The sequence below is a fragment of the Microtus ochrogaster genome, unplaced genomic scaffold (assembly GCF_000317375.1).
Source record: "Microtus ochrogaster isolate Prairie Vole_2 unplaced genomic scaffold, MicOch1.0 UNK60, whole genome shotgun sequence".
Classification (NCBI taxonomy): domain Eukaryota; kingdom Metazoa; phylum Chordata; class Mammalia; order Rodentia; family Cricetidae; genus Microtus; species Microtus ochrogaster.
In genome coordinates, this window is record NW_004949158.1 from 989,361 (window position 1) to 1,008,544 (window position 19,184).

General features: G+C 41.7%; 2 protein-coding genes across 6 annotated transcripts in view; one reads left to right on the plus strand and one right to left on the minus strand.

Annotated features, from left to right (window-relative positions):
- Capza1 (capping actin protein of muscle Z-line subunit alpha 1) overlaps positions 1 to 9,992 on the minus strand; it is a 46,675-nt gene extending 36,683 nt beyond the window's left edge. The window contains exon 1 of the mRNA XM_005369769.3: positions 9,897 to 9,992. Coding sequence (XP_005369826.1) covers positions 9,897 to 9,935 — 39 coding nt within the window. The 5' untranslated portion in view covers positions 9,936 to 9,992. The remainder of the gene's footprint in view (positions 1 to 9,896) is intronic.
- A 577-nt stretch (positions 9,993 to 10,569) lies between these two features.
- The window catches only part of St7l (suppression of tumorigenicity 7 like), a 62,517-nt gene continuing 53,902 nt past the window's right edge, over positions 10,570 to 19,184 (plus strand). For 2 of the 5 annotated variants that reach the window (XM_026777366.1, XM_026777367.1), the window contains exons 1-4: positions 10,570 to 10,969; positions 13,827 to 13,909; positions 16,808 to 16,973; positions 19,004 to 19,058. In XM_026777366.1, the coding sequence (XP_026633167.1) occupies positions 10,645 to 10,969; positions 13,827 to 13,909; positions 16,808 to 16,973; positions 19,004 to 19,058 (629 nt within the window). In that variant the 5' untranslated portion in view covers positions 10,570 to 10,644. The remainder of the gene's footprint in view (positions 10,970 to 13,826; positions 13,910 to 16,807; positions 16,974 to 19,003; positions 19,059 to 19,184) is intronic. The other 3 variants (XM_005369770.3, XM_026777368.1, XM_005369775.2) reach the window with 2 other exon arrangements.

Sequence of the window (19,184 nt, forward strand, 5' to 3'; positions counted from 1 at the left end):
TATAATAAATATAAAAATTGCTAAAATTATAATTTCCATGTGACTACAATAGCTAGGAAAAATAGCCTCTTTTGTATCTATTAAATTAGTGTTATTTCATTTTTACAATTTGTTTCTTCAACTTAGTCAATATAAGTCCCCGAAAGAGATAGATTTAGTTTCCTGATAAATCAAACTATTTAGCATATTAGGCAGAGAATTAACATTTGAAACATTTCAAGTTCACAGTTTTTGGATGCTATAAAGCATTATCAGAATACTTACTAAGAATAAATTCCTGACCAATGATTCCAGAAATTCTGATTCAGTAGGTCTAGGACAGAACCTAGAAATTTGCTTTTGAAAGAAACTCACCAGAAATGATACTGCAGGAAAGAACTGTTTTAATCAAACCCACGATTCTTAAAGTGCTTTTAGCACACTTTATGAAAGAATTTCTGGTGGCACACTTAAAGAAGCTCAAAAGAACACTACCTTGATTTAACAACAATTATGATGCCATCAGAGCATCTGGATATCTCAACAGCTATGATGGTATTTATGTTGCCATGGTACCAACTTGTTCTGTTGTTTAGGGCTGTGCTCAGCATCTCTACTCACTTTCTACCACCTGTGCAAAGGAGTCAAGGTCCTAAGGAGGAAACAAGCTCTAAGGCAGATTGCCAACTGTAGTGGCATTCAATTATACTTTAATAAAGACTGCCTGAAAATCTGAAAGTAAAAAAGTCCCACTGGTCAGCCTTATAAACCAGATTATGATAACACACACCTCTAATCCTGGTAGCTACTCTCGCTACCATAAAAATTGGGTGGTGCATGCCTTTAATGCCAGTGGTGCATGCCTTTGATCCCAGCCCTAGAGAGGAATATGCCACAGACTGGCTGTTTTACTTTTCAGATCTTCAGGTTGAACCCGTTTCTGACCCTGAGTTTTTATTAATTACACCAGACAACATTGTATGCACTCTGCTAATTATTAGTTCTGGACACTTGGTCCTTTGTTGTTGTGGTTCTTTGTCTAAAGCTTCACTTTACTCCTAGGGATGTTTTGACAGGAATGCATATTTATAAAGGACCTAACACATAGTAAGTACTTAAAAGGTTATCTCAATGCAAAAACAATTCACAAGGAAAAGTCCCTCCATTTCAAAAGCCCACCACCTATCTCTGATGCAGCCTTCTTGCTATTATGCTACACCATGTCTGACATAGCAACATATGGTTCACTCAGATGAATATTTCATCTCACAATGACTTAAAATATGCAATAAATTTTACATATTGCTCAAAACTGAGTAACAGAGCTGTGAAGACTTTCTAGTAACCCTGGAAAGGAAGGAAAGGCTAGTGGCAGAGAGAACAATTACACATGCTTAAGCATAGTGTGAAAGGAGTCTGGAGAAATGTCTCAGAGCTGAGAGTACATGCTGCTCTTGCAGATCTGAGTTCAGTTCCCAGCTCCCACGGGGAGTGGGGCAGGGCTCCAGCTGCATGGAATCATGGGATACAACTCTTGGACTCTAAGGGCACCTACATTCATGAGGACATATCTCCCCACCCAAGCCCCCGCATACACAATTTAAAAACAACAATAATGAAAATATCCAAAAATCTTGTTAAAGAGTCAGGAATGGGGATGTATTCCTTTTTCCCATCAACTGTGAGGCAGGCAGAGGCAGGAGGATCTCTGTGAATTTGAGGCCAGCCTGGTTTATGTAGCAAGTTCCAGGACACATAACAGAGGGAACCTGTCTCAAAAAAACAAAATAAACAAGTAGTCCTCTTGGAGGCAGATAGATTTTTTTGAGTTCAAAGACAGCCTGGGCTACAACATACAAACAAAAGGGCGCATGCGGGTGGGGGGGGGTGGCTCAATGGGAAAGGGCAGTTGAGCAAAAAACTACAAAAAAAAAATGAGGGGATATATAGCTCAGTGGCGGAGTGTTTGCCAAGCACACAGGGATATACAAACAATGAAAAGTAAAAGCTCCCACCCCCAAAGAAAACAATGGTAGAAGGAATGTGGACAGATTGAGTGGAAAGTAGAGATAGGATGTGGCAGTAAATGTTTATAATCGCAGCATTTGTGAAGTAGAGGCAGGAGGATCATCCTTTTATACAAGTTCCAAGCCAGTCTGGGCTACATGAGACCTCAGCGGTTAAGAACACTGGGTGTTCTTCCAGAGGACCTGGGTTCAATTCCCAGCACCCACATGGCAGCTTACAACTGTCTGTAACTCCAATTCCAGTGGATTCAACACCAATGCATATTAAACAAACAAGCAAACAAACAAAAACAAAACAAACAAGACAAAAACAACAAAGGAAAAAAAAAGGGTCTTTTGGGCTGGAGATAGAGTTCGGTGGAAAGATGCTTCCTTAGCACTCACAGGGCACCATGGTCAATCTCCAGCACCAATAGTAGAAAAATGGAGGGATGAATAGAAAGGTGAAGTTGCAGAGCTTTGATGAAGATGAAGCAGTCAAACATAAGGAATAGCTCTGCAACCTGGAACTCCATTCGGCTTGAACTATACAAGTGTGTGTGTGTGTTGTTTTATTTGAAAGAGGGTCTCACTATGTAGCCATTGGGGCCAACTGGTCTGCCTTGAACTTTCAAAGATCTCCCTGCCTCTGCCTCAAAAGTGCTGGGATTAAAGGCATACCTGGCCTACATACAATCCTTTTGCATCAATGTACTTGACAACCTAAGGCCCTCAACCAGAATCTACTAGGCACACACACATATCCCTCTTCTAACAGCCCACCTAGCAACCTGTTGGCCAACTAGGATTTCCACTCGTTCCAAGTAAGTTTCTTCTCCCCTAGACAAATCAGCAAAAACTCCTCTTTCAGAACATCTCCGGAAGGGAAGACATGAAGCTGACTGATATCCAATCTAATTAGTTTTGGATGCACGTTTCCAATAAGGTAAACTGTAACCTCTAAGTGAACTTTTGGGGAAAATCTATTTACCACCTTATGACTATGAATAATTGGGGATGTGAATAAAATCAAATCAAACATATCATGGGATGGGACAAATACACTGATGTGCAAAGACTAATATAACCCAACATTGTCAATCAAAAAAGGGAACCAATTAGATCCATCCTCTAGTACCCAAACTCCTTCCTACTTTAGAAACCATAAAAGCAGCCCTAGGACCCTTGCGTATTCTCACTCATGTGGCCAGCTGTAAAGAGTGACCGTATTTCTTTCTGATTTGTGTAATGGTTTCGTTCTTCAATTACATTTTCTTCCATTGCAAATCTTCATGTGTTTATTTTAATTCCTGGAAAATAAGATGCCAAGAACCTGGAAAACCAGGTGCAGACACCGACTCATGCAGTAGGTAACAAAGGGAGAAAAGGCATAGTACATGGATATTGAAATCTAGTTAAAAAAAAACAAACAAACCCAAGTAGTCTTTTGTCTCTGCTATTATGACTAATTTCCTCTATCTACAGTTTTAATTTCATGATCCATATAAGGACTTTATTTATTTTTGGCTAGGAGATGTAAGAAATTTGTACATGGGACATAGGAAAGCACAAATAATGCCTACTTGTATGAACTCTTTCCTTCCTTCCTTCCTTCCTTCCTTCCTTCCTTCCTTCCTTCCTTCCTTCTTTTTTTTTCCCAGAGACAGGGTTTCTCTGTGGCTTTAGAGCCTGTCCTGGAATTAGCTCTGTAGATCAGGCTGGTCTCGAACTCACAGAGATCCACCTGCCTCTGCCTCCCGAGTGCTGGGATTAAAGGCTTGTGCCACCATCGCCTGTCTTCTTCTTCTTTTTTTTAAATTGTCCTCTAAAGGAGAGGACTCACAGTCAACAAAGGAAATACTTCCCTCAAGGTCTCTGCAAGGCTCCTTGCAGGTACACCTACATAGCCACAGTGCATCTACAAAGGTGTTGCAGCTTTACAGAGATCTACTAGGAAAATGCTGCCCGGATGTGTTTAGAGAGGGGGGTGTGAACGTTCCCAGCAGTGGCATGGCAGAGCACCGTAATGGCAGCAAATGCTCAGACGTAACGACACACAAAAAGGCACTCAAACCATAGAGACATTTTTGGAGGTGACATTAGAGACTGTCAGAAATACTTAGGGGAAAGTGTACTTTATAAGAGCAAAGGGAGGAATTAACGAAGCTGGATTCTTCATACAATCAAGACTATAACTGCAATGTGTTCTTGGTGCTGTGCTAAGCACTAGATAAAAAGGCATGATTCCAGTTACCAAGGAACTAACTCTGCCATTATCAGAGCAAGCAAAGGAATGCAGACACTCTAAGAACCTCTGGAACACTTTAATGTTTCAATTTTTTAAAGAGAACTTTCTTTATTAGACTGCAAAAGCTCAGGAAACCTTGTTAGAGCACTCTGACCTAATTCTCCCCAGTTTAGAAGGAAACAGGCGCACCAACAGTCTCCTAACACTTGGAATCACTCTGTTCCGCCATACCACAATACTTTATTTATAGTTACTTAAGTGGTCCCCTCTGTCTGGGTTTTCACTCACAGTTCATGAAAAACAGTGTAATACAAAAGGGATGGCCGAGACACAGACAAACCCAAGGTCTACATTTTATGACTAATTATACTACCCCATTTAGCACCAAGGCTCGTTCCAATAAAAGAGTTTAAGTTCTAGAAATCATAATACACCTATAGTCACATGAATTATAGCTGTTTAGGTTTTGTTTTCTGGTTCAGGATTTTGTAATGAACTATAAGATTACTACTAACAGCAGAGCTAAGGGGAAAGAAGGATGAGAGTGATAAAATGAATGTTAACTGATGACTTCTCAGAGACTCTTGGCAAATAAGGCTCAGAGCTTACTTCATCCTACAAAGATTTAGCTCATCCTGTAAAGTATATAATTGAGGATATCCAGCTTAAAAGTAGATTTTCCTGAGCTCTAACAAAGCTCTTAAATCCTAGTTTCTATTTACAAGATTTAAAAACTGTTGCTATTATTAAAGTAGGGAGGGGGTGTGTATTTATCAAAGCCTATGTGTGGATATCAGGGAACAACTCTGTGAGGTCATTTCTTTCCCTTCACCTTTACATGTGTTCCGGATACTGAACTCAGGTTGCCAAGTTTGCCCAACAAGCACCTTTACCTACTGAGCCATCTCTCACTGGCCCTATTTATGCTTTTTTACATCTCTACTAAACAGTTGATAAAACTGTTTCTAGAGGAGAGGAGGAGGAGGAGGAGAAGGAGGAAGCAGCAGCAGATAGTTGGGCACAATGGTTTATGCTTTTAATCCCATCATTCAGGAGGCTGAGACAGTTCAAGGCCAGCCTTGGTCACATATCCAATTCCAGGCTAGCATGAGCTACATACTAATATCTTGCTTTAAAAGCAAAACAAAGCAAATGGACAAAAAGCTTTAAAAAACAAGTGCCTTAAACCAGGTGTGATGTGCAATAATCTTGGGCCTGTAATCCCAGCACCCCAGGAAGCTGAAAGAGGAGTACCCAGAGAATGTAAGGCCAACCTGAGCTACAGAATGAGACTATTTCAAAACCCAAACATCCAATGGAACAAACAAAAACCAAACAAATTCTTACAAAGGACACCAACATCTAGATTAAAAGCACACAGATGCCCTTCTGAGTATTTTTAAGGTGTATGCACATATTTCACTCAATAGGAAGATACACGAATCAAATTTTCTTCATTGTTGGGGGGCTGGGCAGAGGAAGAACATTAAAAAAAACCAACAAACCAATGCTGAATCATGAATAAAGAAAACAGATAAGGCAGAGAACTCAAAAAAGTCATTCATGGCACACCTCAAACTTTCTAATTGGGGCATCTGGTCTTGGTAAACTTTTAAAACTAAGCTAACTGAAGAGCAAAAGTACCTAGACTAGTCTCCAGACACTCAACGGCAGCATAAGACTAGAGCATTTCTCTGCCTGTTACTACACTTCTCACTTCCTGCTTTCCTTAGGCAGCTCATTCTGACCATTTCAGGTAACAAGGCAGAAGTGAAAAAACCAACTTCCTCTTTAAAAGTGATAAGAGTTTTGGCAGCTGGTTTAAAAGTGATTTTACTTGCCTTTTAAAGAAAATCAGAGACCCAAAATGCCAAAGTTATGGAAAGCTTTACTGCTTTCAGAAAACATAACGAAAATAAAAGTATTTCTTTTGGCACCACAACAGACATAGTTAAAACAAAGAGAACAACAAAACACTACCCATTCCAAATGAAAGGCACTTGAAGTCTTCAACAAGAAAGAAGAAAATGAAAATCCTAGATTTTCTTAGAGAAGGGACTGGTCCTAGGGGCTCTGCAGGTGCCGGGGCAAATGCTCGACCACTGACCTCTATATTCAGCCCATCTCCCATCCCTTTTTCTTTTTTTCACTTCATTTTTGAGACAGTCTCATCAAGTTGTCAAAGTTGTACTTCAACTTGCTTTTTAGCCTGAACAGACCTTAAATTATTATATCCTCTTGCCTCAGCTTCTGAAGCAGTTGGGTTAGAGATCTAAGCCACCAGGCCAAGGATGATTAAGAACATCTTTTATCGCCGGGCGGTGGTGGCGCACGCCTTTAATCCCAGCACTCGGGAGGCAGAGGCAGGCGGATCTCTGGGAGTTCGAGGCCAGCCCGGTCTACAAGAGCTAGTTCCAGGACAGGCACCAAAGCTACAGAGAAACCCTGTCTCGAAAAACCAAAAAAAAAAAAAAAAAGAATATCTTTTATCTTGACTTTAAAATTAGTCTGTACCGCTGTGCTTGGCGGTTCATGACTCTAAGCTTAACACCGAGGATCCCAAGACAGAGGATCACCGTAAGTTTAAAGCCTGGGCCGTAAGTGAGTTCCAGATTAGCGTGGGCTACAGAATCTGGACTGCTTCAAGAAAAAAAAAAATCTAAGTAAACAAACTGATAATTAATGCAAAAATTTCTGCAAGAGTACTTGCTTATGAATTCCAAGGCATTCAAATCAGTAAATATCTTGGAAAAAATCTTTTCTCAAAATGCACCCCCCCCCCCTTTTTTTGTAAAAGGCTCTCATTCATATAGGCTGGTCTTAAACTCCCTGTTACCAAGGATAAACCTGTATTCCTAATCCTCTTTGTCTTTACCTCCCAAGAGCTGGGATTGTTACAGACACCATCAGACCCAGCCTTTCTCCCTACCTTTTCTCAATTTTTTTGGTTTTTCGAGACAGGGTTTTCTGTGGCTTTGGAGCCTGTCCTGGCACTAGCTCTGTAGACCAGGCTGGTCTCGAACTCACAGAGATCCGCGTGCCTCTGCCTCCCGAGTGCTGGGATTAAAGGCGTGCGCCACCATCGCCCGGCTCCTTTTCTCAATTTTTGAATTCAGACAAAATCAATCTGAAGGTTATAAGAAGCAGACCAAGATAAGAAGCCCCCAGACCAGGAAGTCTTCCAAAGCCCTTTCTTTCTGCCATAGATTTCAAGAGGGATGACTGTGTCTGTCTGGGGAAAGGAATCTAATAGAACTCCAGGAATCTCAAATCTTAAGGGGCTCTCTACATAGTCCTAGAACTCACAGGTAGAGGAAGCTGGCCTTGAACTTGCCTTCCTCTGCCTCGCGTGTCGCGATTAAAGGTGTACACCACCATGCCTGGCTCAAACCATAAGAATTTTTACTGTATCATTACGCTTCATTATCTACACCAATAAATATAGTTAATTAGAAAAAAAAGAACTCTATTAAACCCAGCATTGTGGGGGTTTGGCTAGAATCCCAGCACATGGAAGGCAGAAGCCAGAAGACAAATTGGAGCCCACTCCAGTCTACACAGCAAGTTTCAGACCATCTAGGGTTACATAGCAAGACTCTGTCCTAAAAATACAAAACAAAAAACAAGTTCTTTACTAAAACAGGAATAAAATTCATGGTTACTTCTGGGGTGGATTTACTAACTATGACTTGGTTTTTCTATCATTATTAAAAGTAAACACCAAATCTACATGTGATGCATATGCCTATAAGAGCAGCAGAGCAGTACTTAAGAGGTGGAGATAAGCGGTGATGGGTGGGGGTCATCCTTCGCTATATAGTGAGTTGGAGGCTTACATAAGCCACACAAGACCCAGCCTTAAGAAACAGAATAAAATTTCACTCTAGCTTGATGTTGTGTGAACCCGAAGTCCTCGCCTTAGAATAAACATTTGTTATAGTTTTCGTTCCACTGTTAATTGAGATATGTCTTTCTGTTTCCTAAGTCTTTAACATTTATGATGCTCAATCTCCAAATAAGAGAAAACAGCGCTCATGTGTTATTTGTTGGCTTTTTATTTTTTGTGATGCTGATGTTGAAGTTCAAACACAGGACACTGCATGTGTTACGTGTTCTACCAACAAACTGCCACCCTCAACCCTGTGAAGGTTTGTAAAGGTATTATGCACCTTTTTCAGCGTTTAAAAATACATACAGAGATATATGTCAAATTATTCTTTACGGAGAAATGACTAAAGAGAGTACGTTCCCCTCAACAATCGCCAATATTTTCACTACTATAAGAACCCAGGCAGATTTTATAGAACACTGGAGGGTACATTCTTTCTAACAGTCATTGCAGGAAACAAAAGACAGATTCTTGTCCCATAAGGAGTTACCTAGTGAGACCATTCTAACTTCTACCAACCCTGAAGTGCTGTGCTTACTGAAGAGCCCCACGCTTCTTTCTTTCTCCGACAAGCTGTTTAGTAAACGTATGCTGTTGTCAGAAAAAGTTATTCCATGTAACTTATAAGGCATCCTTGTATTTAAGCCACCTCTAAAGACCTGAGTACACAAACTGCATTCTGGCAAACCTAGCCACCAGACACCATGCACAGTAGGTCATCAAAAAGGCTGGGTATTGGGCAGGGCGGTGGTAGTGCACGCCTTTGATCCCAGCACTCGGGAGGCAGAGGCAGGTGGATCTCTGTGAGTTCGAGGCCAGCCTGGTCTACAAGAGCTAGTTCCAGGACAGGCTCCAAAGCTACAGAAAAACTCTTGTCTTGAAACCTTCCTCTCTCCCCCAGCCAAAAAAAAAAAAAAAAAGGCTGGGTATTTCACTTAACCTGGACATGTTAATGTAAGGTTTATTTACTACCAAACTTTTCTGGAGTTGGAAAAAAGTCTACTGGTTATTCCTCACTCTTTAACAGGAAGCCAAAAACTTGTCGAAAAAAATTATAGTTAAGACTAAGAGAGAAGGGATGGAGTCACCTTGGGGACATACATGCACACAAGACATCATCAGCAGGCACAGAAGTGCTTGTCAAACTCTTAAGCAAATGTCCCGAGCTTTACAGATTTATTTTTCTTGAATTAATTCAATCGTCACTAGCCGAGAAAAGACCAGGGTGTGTAGTTAGGTGGATAGACAACACCAGAGAACGTCTGCCTGTCAAGGAGTCGTGACAGCAAAATCACTTCCTGAGGAAGGAGGAGCAAAAGGGAAGTTAAGGAGGCTACACTGATCAGGAAGTGACTCGTCCCAAACTCACCCCAATCATACCTATAAATGGGGGGATGGGGTGAGCCCCAGCAGCCAAAGGCGGCAAAATAACTGGTGTATGACCCGTCCCAACATCACCTTCTCTTCCTCTCTTACGATTACAAAAAGGGTCTACAGATAAAAGTCAATCAGCTGAAGTTGTCTCCTCTTTCTAGAGGAAGGCTGTGCTCGGTCCGGAATGAAAAGAAGAGTTGAGGAATGGGGAACTGGGGCCACCGTGAGGCAAAGGAAAGCCCCTTGAAGGAAGAAAGCGTCCCGGGTGCAGAGGGAGTATGCCAGCACCGGGAAACGACTTTCTTTTTCCTGCGGATACCGCCAGGCTTTCCACTGCTGCCTGCTCGGACCCCTGGGCCCCGTCGGGGGAGGAGGTAAAAGAGAGAGGCGGACCCCTTACCTTCTCCTCATCCGACACCCGATCCTCGAAGTCGGCCATCTTGGCTGCTCTGGCCCAGCCCGGCGACCGGCGCGAGGCAGGCCGGGAAGGAAGCTGAGTGGTGGAATCACCAAGGGGGCCGTCGGAAGGACCCGCCCGGAAGCTCCGGCCAAGAGGGCGCCATGTCAGTTCCGCGCGGGCGTGACAGCCCGGAGTGGGAACTCTCTGGGAAGCCGGCGTTGCCCTCAAGGCCTTGGAGTCTGAACTTCTTTCTCACTGAGTTTTAGTCCTTTGCCCATTCATCCTGGAAGCTCGGTGGCGTGTCTCGACTGGCCATGGCGCCTGGGCTCCCTCTGGTCAAGTAGCAATGGCTACACCTCTGAGTTTTCCGGGTCCGGATGGTCTCCGAGGCCGCCGAGTCCAGCGCGCTAAGAGCTGCTCGGCTCTAGGAAATACCAGTACTTTTCCAGCCCCGCAGCGGGGCGAAAGGTGACCCTCAATCTCGCATGGAACCCAAAGCACATCCCTCCCGCGCCACATTGAGTCCGCTTCCTGCAGAATCAGTGCCGCCATCGGCTCCGCCCTCCTAGGGGACTAGGCAGCCCCTCAGTCTGAGGACGCGCTCCGTCTCCTTCCAGATCTCGGTCCCGTTCCCCAGGACTCAGCCTTGACAGAGGCCGGCTTCCAGTCCGCCACTATCCCAGGATTCCCAACTCCGGTTTCCTGCCCTTCTCCCCTCCCAGGTCCCGGCGCCTGCCGGAGCCGCAAGATGGCGGACGGGGAATGCTTCGCGGAATCCGCGCGGGCTGTGGGGTGTCCCCATGCACCTGCTCCCGGCTTGGGCCTGGGCCCGCCGCTGGGCTGGAAAGAGCGGCTGAAGGCCGGGCTGGCGAACTCGGGCTCCACGCTGTGGTTCCTGGCGGGGCTGGGGCTGCTTTACGCTCTGAGGGTCCCGCTGAGGCTGTGTGACAACGTGACAGCGGGTGAGAGGCCCCAAACCTCCTGGACGGTCGGGGACAAGCACCAAAGAGCTGAGATTCTCGGGGAATCATGGAGGGCTTTGGAGAAGGAATCGGTGTTGCATGCTCCAGTGGGTTATTATTATTATTTTTATTATTTTCCTCTCGGGCCACACCAACCGGGCAGCTGATTGTCAGAACTGCGCTGCAGTTTGCCGGCCCCTCCCTAGAGCGCTGAAGGCTCGCCTTCTCTATTATCGCAGGAAAAGCTACCTGACAAGCTGCAAAGCTTCAGGTAGTAAGCCAGAAGAGAGCGTTCCCAGACACGGACACACAGTTTATATACATTCTTAGCACTTGCAGGGCCCCTTTAAAATCGTGCCTTTGAGTCTCCAGCTGCCAAACTTAGAGAAAGAACCCACACCCAGAAAATCAACACATCTGTAATGCAAGATAGAAAGTACTACAGTTTTAATGGACCATACTTTTATTATAAGAGGGTTCTGTTAAGAAACGTTTTTCGTGATATTTTTTAGCCTTCAGACTATCATGAATAATAAAATAGTACAGGAAAGGGAGAGGGAAGAGAAGCACAAACAGTGGATTTGTTTAATATGTTCTTTCAGCATTTGTACAATGTTTAGTATGTAGCCTGGGCTAAAGTAAAGACTCGTAATCTGCAGTGTTGATCCATGCAGATTCTGCAGATGCTATTCCTTAGTCATAAGCAGGATGAAAGCATGGGGTCCTGGGCCTTTTGTGGTGTTATTGCAGTATTTCTGCAGCCTCGGAAGAAGATCAAGTATTTCTGTTAGATGGTGACACTTATTAATTTTTCTGTCCTGTGAGAAGGCGCTGGTTTCCCTTTTCTACTCCATGAGATGACATGAAACACTGTGGGATAATGTCTTGAAATGCTTTGAATATTTTAGAGGATATCTAATTTGCCTGTAATAGGTGGATGAAGTGCTTAATGATAGTTTGTGTGCTCATTAAATGCTATTCATTGAGTTTGTTGTTTATTTTCCTACTTAATATTATTGTTGTTGCTTTGAGGCAGGATGTAGCCAGACTGGCCTTGAACTCCTGATCCTTTGAGCACTACTATAAAAGTGGTGGAATTAGAAGTTTATATTATCTAGCCTGGCTTTTCTTTTTATTTTCTTTTTTTTTCTTTCTTTTTCTTTTTAATTTTTTCTTTTTTGACAGAGTTTCTCTTTGCAACAGTCCTGGCTGTCCTGGAACTCATCCTGTAGACTAGGCTGAGATCTGCTTGCCTCTGCCTCCCAAGTGCCAGGATTAAAGGCATGCACCACAACTGCCTGGTCCATTCTAGCCTGACTTTAAAGAAAATTATTTTATACATTGTCTCTCTGTATAGTCCAGGAAATCCTCAAGCTGGAGATCTTCCTGCCTCAGCTTCCAGAATGCTAAAATTTCAGACTTGAACTCCCAAACCTGCCAACTTTGGTTTCATTGTCTATGTTTTTAAATACATTTACCATTTAGTTGAACACTGATTATTACAGATTTTTTGTTCCTTGTAAAATTCAAAATTGGGGCTAGAGATGTAGCTCACTTAGTAGAGTGCTTCCCTAGCATGCAGGAAGCTCTGGATTCAATTCCCAGCACCCATAAACCAGGAATGCTGATGCGTGCCTGGGATCCCAGCACTTAAAGGGAGGTAAATACAAGATTATCAGTCATTCAAGGCCATTCTCAGCTACTAATGAATTTGAGACCAGCCTGGGTTATATTAGACCACTTTTAATTTAATTTAATTTTATTTTATTTTTTGGTTTTTCGAGACAGGGTTTCTCTGTGGCTTTGGAGCCTGTCCTGGAACTAGCTCTTGTAGACCAAGGCTGGCCTCGAACTCACAGAGATCCGCCTGTCTCTGCCTCCCGAGTGCTGGGATTAAAGGCGTGTGCCACCACCGCCTGGCTAGACCACTTTTTAAATGTATGCTTTTTATCTTTATGTATTTACTAAAGATCTAGTGTAAATTTTTCTGACTTGTGTTTTGGATTTTTAGAAAAGCAGGCTAAATTAATCTCATTTTTGACTTTTGATTTTCTTTTTTGTTGTTGTTGAGCTTTGTTTTTAAAGACAGGGTTTCTCCGTGTTACCCTAACTGCCCTGCAGCTCATTCTGTATCCCAGGCTGGCTTTGAACTCACAAAGATCCGGGATTAAAGGAGTGTACCACCACCTGACTTTTTTTCTTTTTTTGACTGCAGAGACTGATCCTAGGGTTTATATGCTAAGCCTCATTTTGATTTACTTTCTTATTTAACTAAACAGCAGTGTGTAATCCCACTTTTATATACATGCGGAGATTCTTTGTTTGTCTTTGTTTTTCGAGACAGGGTTTATCTGTGTAGCTTTGAAGTCTATCCTGGGACTCGCTTTGTAGACCTCTGGCCTTGAACTCACAGAGATCCGCAGTCTCTGTCTCCAGAGTGCTGGGATTAAAGGCTTGTGCCACAATGGGGATTTAAAATCACTTTTAAAAAAATGTGTGCCATTTGTTTTTCTAACTTTTTCAAATGAATTTCACTTTAGATATTAATATGGACAGTTATTGACTTAGGCTGGTCAGCTTAGAAATTTTGAGCTTTGCAGTAGTGGAAAAGCTGGATGCATTTAGTAGAAATTTTGAATTTTTGTCTTTTCCCGACCTAGCAACATAATCTCCGATGCTGGGCAGCGGCAGGAAGCCTCTGTTCCCACTCACCATTCATACAATGTGGAGAGTAAACAACCAATGCTGTCCAAGGTATTATGTTGCTATGCTATGGCGTTTGGAAGATTAGAGATGTAACCTACATTTTTTACTTGCAGTATTTTCAATTTATTGACTTATTTGGACATAGCCGTATCAAAGTCAGGTATCTGTGCTGCTCACCTCCCTCCATCTAAAGATGCTTGCATAACTATAATGTACTTTAAATTGTACTTTGTAAAAACTCTGCTGTTTTCTCCTTTAACAGTGACAGGGTTTTTAAGTTCCTTGACACCCAAGTTCTATGTGGCACTTACAGGGACATCTTCTTTGATATCTGGACTAATATTTGTAAGTAGATTTCATTTTCTTCATTTCTGTTTTGATCCTCACTTAAAGATTGTTTATGTTTTTACGAATTTATAAGTATTTGTCAGGATTTCCAAAATGTCTTTGATATTTGGAAAAAGTTGCCTAGAGAAACAAGTTTGGGAGGTACCACATTGCCCTTTCTTCTTTTATGAGTGTGGTAGAATTAATTATATATTAGATTTCTTTTTGAGACAGGGTCTCATTATGCAGCCTAAGCTGGTCTGGAACCCAGGGTGGGTCTCCTGCCTCTGTCTCCTGAGGGCTGAGATTACAGGGGTGAGTTACCATGCCCAACTTCATTCATTGTGTATTAAAAATTTGTATACAGGGACGGCAGATGACTTAACAGGTAAAGGTGCTTGCTGCCAAGTCTGTCTGACATGCTGAGTTGTCCTTTGATCTCCACTCATGTGTGTTTGCATGCTTACACACACACACACACACACACACACACACACACACACACACACACACACAAATGTAATTTTAAAAAGGCCTGTATAGTATAATGGGGGAGAGGGTTGGTCAAGATGGACTAGAAGTTTAATGATCAAAGGTTAATGATTGTTATTAATTCAAAATGAACGAGGGAATGGGAAGAAGGCTTAGTCAGTAAAATGCTTGCCATGTGAACATGAAAATCTGGGTTCAGATTCCCATCGCTCACATAAAAAGTTGGGAATGCTGGGCTGGAGAGATGGCTCAGCGGTTAAGAGCATTGCCTGCTCTTCCACAGGTCCTGAGTTCAATTCCCGGCAACCATCTGTAATGAAGTCTGGTGCCCTCTTCTGGCCCGCAGGCATACACACAGACAGAACACTGTATACATAATAAGTAAATAAATAAATATTAAAAAAAAAAAGTTGGGAATGCTTGCATACCTGTTATCCAGCTCTGGGAGGTAGAGACTAGAGATCCTTGGGGCTTTCCAGCCAGCTATACTAGCCAAAAGTGTGAGCTCTGGATTTAGTGAGAGACCTTATCTTAGACAGTAGGGTAGAGAGTGATTGAAGAGGCACCTGACCTCCACACACATGCACAAATATGTAAATATCCGTCTTTCATACTGGAATTAGTGAAATGAGTTATTCTACAACTACTATTATCAACTATTATACTGATATTTTGATTTTTCAAATGATTTCAAGAGAATCTGAGTGTCAAAATTTGTTTCCTTTAGAAATAGGATCACATTTAACCTAGTTAACTTGAACTCATTCTGTAGTCCAGAGTGGCCCTTGACCTCCTGGTCCTCTTCCTTTTGCTGTACAAGTATACACCATTATGTCCATTTTTGCAATGCTGGGGCTGGAATTTATGTACTAGACAAGCAAGAACTTTACAACTGAACTATGCTCCAGCCCCTGAATATGCAGGGTTTATATAAAATCTTGCAATATTTTTATTTTTACAGCATTGGGCAGATTATAACTTTAAAGAAATGTTTATTCATTGTTATGTGTATGACTGTTTTGCCTGCCTGTATGATGTTATATGTAGTGCCTATATAGGGTAGGGTGTTGGATTCTCTAGGACCAGAGCCGCAGATGGTTATAAGCCACCATGAGGGTGATGGGAATTGAACCCTGGTCCTCTGGAAGGGCAGTTGATGCTCTTAAGAGCTGAAGCATCTCTCCAGCCCCTGGAGAGATATGACATATCTGGAATTTAGCCTTCACTTTTCTAAGCCCCAGCTGCCTCTCTGTAGATGGGAAAATAATAGTACTCATTTCACAAGACTATAGGAGCTAAGTGAGGTAATACACGTGAATGTTTGTAATGTGGAATTGGCTCAGGGAACACTTACTGTTATCTGAGAAGTTGCACAGTAAGGGATGCCATTTGACTTTAACTCATTTTTTTGCTCCAGTAAGATATTGCTTTTAATTTAAAAAAATATTGTGAAATATTTTGTTTATTAACATCTCTAAGGTCTAGGGTTTCTTAATGTATGCTTTGGGAAAATTCTGCCAAAGATAAAAGTATTGAATATTTATTATGCTATTTTTCTGTTCTTTTTTCTCAGCTGTAGGTGGTGCTCTACAGCTTTAGGAGAAATCAGTATTTCTTTGACCTCTTTTAAATCTTTGAGATAAGGTCTCGAAACAGAGTTTGTGTTTATAAATGATAAGCCACAGAAATAAAATAAAGTAAATATCCTGATTTGTAAATAGTTCAACCTGAGGAATAACTTGTCTCAACCCATAATAGTAGTATTGCTAAATATTAGACCAGTACTTTTTGGGTCAGAAAGTACTTTCTTACGATTCTTGTTAGTTAAATTTCCTAGATGAGGAAACTGAGGCTCTGAGATGTTAGAGACTAATTGATTTGCTTAATGTGCAGTTAATGAATAGTGGGCTTGGTGTGCAACTTGGATATTTAATCCTAGCTTAATACTAATTGTTTTAAAGTGGTTTTTAATTATGCTGCAGATAAAATCAAATGGCAGCAACCCATGAAGAGTTACATGGTAGATTAGATACTCTTTTTTTCTTTACTGAAACTTCCCACTGTCTGTTCTCTACTGGTCTGGTATTTATGGTCCTCCTGCCTCTATCTTCTAGGAGTTGGGATTAAAGGCATGTACTATCACACCTGACTCACTGTTATTATTCTTTAATGTCTTTTAACAATGCCTTTTTAACTGCCTAAGCTTGTCTGAGCATCCTGGTAAATCCATAAGAAAGATATTTTACTTTTATGTGGCATATGTGTTTAGGGAATCTTGGGTTTGGGTTTTTTCTTCTGCTTGCTCCCTCACCCCCCCCCCCAAGGAGAGATTGTGCATTTAAAGTGCTGAATTGAATGGGAACATCTCTTTAGTTTCTATTCATGAATTGCGTTTTAAGTGAAAGCTGTTTCTCTTGGTTATAGATATTTGAATGGTGGTACTTCCATAAGCATGGCACATCTTTTATTGAGCAAGTGTCTATAAGCCACTTACGACCACTGATAGGAGGAACAGAGAGTAGCATTTCAGAGCCAGGTTCTCCTGCCAGCAACAGAGAAAGTGAAACCACAAGACACCACCATCTATCAGGTAATTTCCCTTTTGGTGTTTTCGGAGCTGTGTAATCAAGCTTAAGTTCACTTACAGAGGATCAGTCTCAAAACAACAGAAGGTATTAGTTTGTGTGCTAATGTCCCTTTCACATGTAATGATGTTAGGAGATAGGGCTTGGGGAGGTGATCACATCATGAAGATAGAACTCTCATGGATAGAATTAGTATCCTAAGGAAAGCGACTACAGAGAGCTCCTATCACTTTATGAGTACATAACAAGAGTGCCATTTACAAACTAGAAAGTGAGCCTTTACCAGGCACTAAATCTTCCAACACCTTGAGCATGGGTTTGCTGGCCTCCAAAACTATAAGGAATTAAATTAATGTTGTTGTTATGATACTCAGTTTGTGGTATTTTGTCATAGTAATCCAAGTAGATAAAACACAGAGACAAACTTGTCTTTTCCTGTTAATGTAGGTAAGCCATTCTGGTATAGAGAGCAGTTATCATCAGAGTCTCAGACCCCTTCTCTTGTAGTCTATCATCACCAGACACTGTTTGTTTGTTTGTTTGTTTGTTTGATACATGATGACTCTGTATTGAGACAGAGTTTCACTATGTAGCCCTGACTGGCCTGGTGTTCTCCCCATAGTCTAGGCTGTTCTAAAACTCACAGAGATCATCTGTATCTGCCTCCAGGGTGCTCAGATTAAAGAGATGCACCACAGTGCCCAGCAGATGCAGGTTTAAATTTGTGGTCCAAGGTACTTGTTTTGGTTTTAGTCATCATATCTACCTTCCATTCAGTAGGAAAAAGAAAAGCCCTCACTTCCCCTAATTCATCCTAATTATTCAAAAGTGCCTAGCATGCACAAAGCTGTGGTTCAATTCCCAGCCCCACCACTCATAATTCTAGCATGTAAGAGATTGAGGCAGAAGGTCAGGAGTTGAAAATCTTCCTTAGCTAAGTTTTAAGGAACTCTGTGCTACATACAGGAGGGTAAAGGTAAAATGACATCATTTTTTTCAGATTTACTTATCTTGTTTTATGTGTATGAGTGTTTTGCCTGCTTATATGTCTATGTATCACGTGTGTACCTGGTGCCCAAGGAGATGATAAGAAGTCATTAGATCCCCTGAAAATGGAATTATGAATGGTTGTCAGTCACCACATCGGTTTTGGGAACCAAACTAGGGTTCTCTGAAAAAGCAACAAGTGCCAAGTCATCTCTCCAGCCCCCCATCATTATTTTTGAGACAGGGTCTCATGATGACCTGGAGCTCATCATTTTGCTACCGAGCCCCCAGAATCTGCCTGTCTTCACTTTGCTAACATAGGATTCCAGAAGTGCACTGCCTTGTCTGGCTTTTATCGGGTCCTAGGGATCCACTCGGGTCCTCATTCTTGTGCTGCAAACACTTACACACTGAGCCATCTCTCCAAAGTATAGCTCTGTGCTTCCTCAGCTTGGAAGTTCTGTGTCTGGAAGACACACACACACACACACACACACACACACACACACACACAAAACAAACAAACAAATCCTTGAAGGTTTTTAATGTTAGTTCAAATGTCAGTGCCCCTGTAAAATCTTCTGTGATTGACCACTTTTTTTTTTTGGTCTTAGATTAAAACATCTCTGCTATAGTACATGTCACATAGTTCAGAGGTTGTTTATATTAAAACATCTCTGCTATAGTACATGTCACATAGTTCAGAGGTTGTTTATATGACTAGTTCTCATGCGTGCAAGTCCGTTCCACAAGCTGTGATAGGATCTAGGAATGTAAGAGTGGATGAAGTTTAGTAGATCCTGTTTGAGAGAGGAAACTGAAAAGCAGCTGGTAATCACATACAGTAAAAGTTGGAGCTGAATTATGAACAAAATGTCAATGAGACAGAAATATAGCAATAACTAGATTTGATACTGTGCTTCCCGAGAGCAAGGGTAACTTGAACCTCTTTCAAGTTTGTGCTGTATGTGCCTGGCACTGTATTAAGTGTTGGTTAGTGAAAGTTCACCTACATTTGATTAAACGAAGTGTTACTCTTGTTTTTCAGAATGCAAGGTCTGGAGAAACCCTTTAAACCTCTTTAGAGGAGCAGAATATAGGAGGTAAGACATTTTGCTTTCCAGGGTAAGTATGGTGTTGGTCTTAGAGTAAAAGTGCTGTGGGATACTTATCTTTCTAAATATTCTACAGCCTCTTCTAATTGGAAATTCTTTTTTTTTTTTTTTTTT